The sequence below is a fragment of the Anguilla rostrata genome, unplaced genomic scaffold (genome assembly GCF_018555375.3).
Source record: "Anguilla rostrata isolate EN2019 unplaced genomic scaffold, ASM1855537v3 scaf0764, whole genome shotgun sequence".
Classification (NCBI taxonomy): Eukaryota; Metazoa; Chordata; class Actinopteri; order Anguilliformes; family Anguillidae; genus Anguilla; species Anguilla rostrata.
In genome coordinates this window covers 235-5,267 of record NW_026986195.1, presented here as the reverse complement: position 1 = coordinate 5,267, position 5,033 = coordinate 235, and the positions used below count along the sequence as shown (strand labels likewise).

Sequence of the window (5,033 nt, the reverse complement as noted above, 5' to 3'; positions counted from 1 at the left end):
CTTGCTAGCCCTGTAAAACAAAAACGTAGAAAAACACGAGAACAGTACATTCATGTTTCAAGGATTTCCTAACTGACATCGATCGCAGCTATCAAAAATAATTGTAAAATATCAGTATAAAAATAAAATACAAAAAAAAAAAAAAAAAAAAAAACAAAAACAAAACAAACAAAAATATGCCCATTCTGTGATCCAGGTGACTATGGCTGCATCTTGTCCCCCCCCCCCAAAGTCAATTTTGGAGCTCCCCCCTCCCCCCCTCCACCACAACCCGATAGCCCTTTCACCTCACAAAGACTTGGGAACTGGGGGTAGGAGGGAAGTGTAAGGGGGGGGGGGGGGGGGGGTTTAGATAAGGGTCAGCAAAAGGAAGAGGGAGGGGCACCTGAACGGCACTGGAATGAAATTTAGGCGGCCAGCCGACGGTCGACCGACAGCGGAACAGCCGGACCCCTCCTGGACCCCAACCGGACCCCTCCTGGACCCGTCCGGCTCCTCCGAAAAGCAGACAGACCTGCCAGTGAGGAACGCCGGGGGGGGGGGGGGGGCTGGGGGAGGCGCCGGCTCAAGCTTTGGTGCAAAGTATCAAAAATTCAACAGGTCTCGCCTACACTGCCCCCCCCCCACCGCCCCCTCCCCCACATCGGCCCACCGCTGACCCCGTTCTCCACACAAACAGACAGACATGCAAACAGGGGGTCTGAAGGATATTCCTTACAGAAAAAACAGACTCCTGCTGGGAGCAGAAGAGGGAGGTGCAGCGGGGGGGGGTGGGGGGGGGGCGGGACGGAGTGGGAGGGGGAGAGAGAGTAGCTGAGTTCCACAGTGCAGCACACAGACCCTCAGGTCCGAACACGAGCCCGCTGGCGGTCCGGTCCGGTCCAGGTGCACCTGCCAAGGTGAGGAGTCCCGACAGGGGGACTCTACCTGCCCCCCCCCCCCCCCAAAACCTCCTCTTCTCCAACACACCCAGGCAGTTCAGCCACTCAGATTCTCCCCCACTCACCCTGCTCTACACACAGGCGGGATGAGGAGGAGAAAACCCCGCCCCCTTTTCCCCCCACAGGAACTTCCTGTCACGTGGCAGTGGCTTCCAGGTAGCTCTGTAGTTTACGGACAGTTGACTCGTCCAATGAAAAGAGGTCAAAGTCAAAGGTGGTGTTGGTGACGTTGAAGTGGCCGGTCTCTTCAATAAGATTCACAATCTGCAGGGACAGGACAGGAAACAGGAAACAGCTGAGCAGGTATCCAATAGCAACAGCACACACATAGACACTTACATTACAAAAACACAGCAGCCTGACCATAGAGAAGATAACAAACACGCACGCTTGCACACACCAATACACCAACACACCCACAAGCACAAACACAAACACACACACAGACACAGACACACACAGACTCTCACACACACACAGACACACACACACACACCTGCTGTAGAATGTTGCGCTCTCTCAGAGCCATCAGTCTGCGGTGGAGTTCCACCAGTTCCTCTGTGTAGGCCTGGGGAGAGAGCATTGCATTATGGGAGTTGTAGTATACATAATTTACCCAACTTGCTCATAGCTGTGTGACTAAGCTTTCACCCGACTGCTCTTTACTTGGTGCAGCACGGTTCTTTAAATTACATTTTTACTTCTTTACAATTTTTATCAGTGTTTTCCTCATCTGTGCATTATACGGTTTATTTTTACATTCCTGTGTATACATGCTGTTTTGTCCTGCAACAAAGGACTGAATAAACTATTATTATTATGACATTATTATTATTACTGCTAGTAGTCGTAGTAACAGTAATGACTGCAGGCGCAGCAGCAGGTAGTAGAAGTAGCAGTAGTGCTAGTAGTATTAGTAGTAGCACTAGTAGTAGTACTATTAGTAATAGCAGTCATAGTATTAGTAGTAATAGTAGACAGCAAGTATTAGCAGTAGATAGTACATTACATTACATTACATTACAGGCATTTGGCAGACGCTCTTATCCAGAGCGACGTACAACAAAGTGTATAACCATAACCAGGAACAAGTAGCAGTAATAACAGTAATGCCTGGATTAGTAGATTATTAGTAGTATTAGCAGTAGTAGACAGCAAGTAGTAACAGTAGATCATAAGTAGTAATACTAACAGTATTAGTAGTATTATTAGTAGTCAGTAGGAGCAGTAGGTACTCACTAGGAGTAGTGTTATGGTTATGGGGGCCTGTCACTCAAGCAGGACTCAAACAAGCCACACATAAGCCGCGTTTCCACCGCAGGAACTATACCCCGGAACTAGGAACCTTTTGAGGAACTCAGTGCGTTTCCACCGCAGGAACTAGGGTCTAAATTTAGTTCTGGGGGCTTTGTTTTACCCCCCAAAACGTTCCTGCTCAGGGGGTAGTACTTTCCGAAAGTACAGGAACCTTTTGGGTGGAGCTTGCAGCGCTGAACATTTCTGATTGGTCGAGTACTCGTAGCGTTTGTGTTGTATTTATTTTCCGCCATTACCCGCCATGTTTGAAAATATGCAGCGGCAAACCAATTTATTTTCATAATAACTTCAAATCAAACTTGTATGTTATGCGGCGCAGTAGCCTACTTTTGTTTATAGCCTATCAACGTCTTGGAATTATAACGTGTGCTCTTCTGTTCTTTTCTTGCTTTAGTATTCGTTTTATAAAATGCTAAGCATTCGTGCTGGGACAGCATATTACGTAGGCTACCAAAACATTCAAACGGATTCATTCGGTTGCTGAATATTTTCTTCCGGATTTTCTTTGTTAGCCCGTCGTAATTGACTCAAAACATTTGATACAGTTATGTGAGGTATGCGGTAGTTCTGCATAATTAACATTGGTGATACAGTACAAGCAAACTGGAAATCACCTTCCGCACTTTTTATCCGGGTAAAATAACAGGTTAATTCTAGTAATCTTCCCTTTAGCTTTTTCAGACTGCCGTAATTTTACTCAATTTTACTGCCATTTTTCAATTCCACGAAAAGACCAGGAAGACTATGGACTCATTTATGGTGCATGGTTCGCATCTGGAGGGCACACTTCGCTGCTCGGCTAGCAGTAACTTCGAAGGAAAGCAAACGGTGGCTGTACCACTACTAATTTACATTTTCACGCAAGTCCGAGTTTTCGTTCTATTCTTGTCATTTTGCGATTAGCCTATATGGAATTGACGATGAGAAAGTAATAAAACAGCTAATTGTTTACAACGTGTGCATGTTTTCTGCTGTTAATGAATGTGTTTGAGAGGATATATGAAAATCAATAAATACAAAAGTAACCATATATAGTCATTGTTGGTAACCCGTTGTATATAAGTGGAATAAACCCCTCCGGGCTGTCCCGGTTATTAGAAAATAATGTAGGCTACTTCGGTGGTAGTATGGGGTTACAGAAGAAATCATATGACAGATGGACCGACGACAACGTCAGTGGGCTAATTTGCCTAATCTTCGCGGTACTTTAGACCCCGGTGGAAACGCAGACAACCATTGGCTGAAGGAACCTTTTAGTTCCTGGTAAAGTAGTTCCTGGGACTGAAAGTTCCGGGTAATTTCGGTGGAAACGCGGCTATAGATGCAGAACTGAACGATGAAGCGAAATGTCAAAATAAAAGTCTTGATTTACCCTTCCTACCTTGTCGTACCCCTTCTTTAGCATCTTCTCAGACCTGCTGCACGGCTCAGGACTTTTCCTCCCAGACATCTGCAGAGAGAGAGAGAGAGAGAGAGGGAGGGAGGAGGGGGGGAGGGAGGGAGAGAGGAAGAGGGGGAGAGAGAGAGAGAGAGAGGGAGGGAGGAGGGGGGGAGGGAGGGAGAGGGGGAGAGAGAGAAAGAGAGATGAAAAAAGGAAAACATCTTGTTGAAAATCATGTTTTTCACGCACACACACACACAAACACGTACCAGCACACACACATGTACACACGCACACGCACATGCACACATACAGACAGACAGACAGTCACACACACACACACACACAGTGGCCTCATTAGACCCTGTGCCCTCACCTTGTTATTGGAGGAGTTGTGTTTCTGTGGTGGGGGAGGAGGGTCTCGAACAGGCCGATGGGAACCATCACTGCTGTCACTCTCACTGTCCAGGCTCATACTGAGGGGTCAAAGGTCAAAGGTCAGTCAAATCTATCACCTGTCGTGCCTCTGTCTGTAACATGATAAGGGCGCTGATGCAGTAGACTACGCAGGCATCCTAAACCCAAAACTCACTTTCCGTCTGAACAAGCACTTTGAGCTGCTTCTTTCTTTGTATGAAACGTGTCCTACAAAATCTGTCCAAGTTTATTATCTATCATATTCAGAAGCTACAGCCACGGCGGGTCGCCATAATCTACGCCGTCTAATAAGCCGCTCGCCTCTGTCAGCAAGATGCCAACAGCCAACGGAATGAGGAACAGGAACCTCGCTGCACGTGAGAGCGCCTCCTCACACAGGTCTCCCGTGGCGACCGAGAGTTTAAATGTGGGAGGGGCCGAGCGCAAGAGACGGGGGGGACCGACTGACCGGGAGTCGCGGTTCGGCGGGTTCGTCTTGACGTGCGTCTCCTCCTCCGAGCTGCTGTCGTCGTCGTCGGACTCCTCCGACTGCAGGTCCTCGACCATGGAGCGCAGGGGGCCTGGGGGTGGGGGGGCGAGGGGGGGGGGGGTTACTGTCAAACCGTCGCATCGTTCAAAGGAGCCAGTCACAGCCCTGAGGCACTGCAGCAGCGCTGGGCTCTACCGTGAGCGGGTTGCGGGTAGCGTGTAGCGTGCATCGCGTAGCGTGTGGGTTAGCTTTGCGCCGCCAGGCAGCGGTTTTCCTGAACGCTGGTATTACACAAGACCTGCTGCCACAGAGCCTGTTACTGAGACCGTTAGCTCAGACTCACACACCCTCACACACACACACTCACACACACACACACACACTCACACACACACACACACACTCACACACACTCACACACACTCACACACACACACACACACACTCACACACACACTCACACACACTCACACACACTCACACACAC

The 5,033-nt window shown here is 48.6% G+C and overlaps 1 protein-coding gene across 2 annotated transcripts; it reads right to left on the bottom strand.

The window, feature by feature from the left end:
* Positions 1-6: 6 nt before the first annotated feature.
* On the bottom strand, positions 7-4,636 carry LOC135246702 (protein ENL-like). 2 transcript variants are annotated; one of them, XM_064320034.1, is made up of 5 exons: positions 4,526-4,636; positions 4,016-4,115; positions 3,631-3,708; positions 1,438-1,509; positions 7-1,205 (listed from the first exon to the last, which is right to left on the bottom strand). In XM_064320034.1, exons 1-5 carry the CDS (start codon positions 4,621-4,623, stop codon positions 1,077-1,079), a joined length of 477 nt encoding a protein of 158 aa, XP_064176104.1. In that variant the 5' UTR covers positions 4,624-4,636; the 3' UTR covers positions 7-1,076. The 2 variants fall into 2 exon arrangements, with proteins under 2 accessions (XP_064176104.1, XP_064176105.1); XM_064320035.1 differs by having other exon boundaries at positions 3,640-3,708.
* Positions 4,637-5,033: the final 397 nt, after the last annotated feature.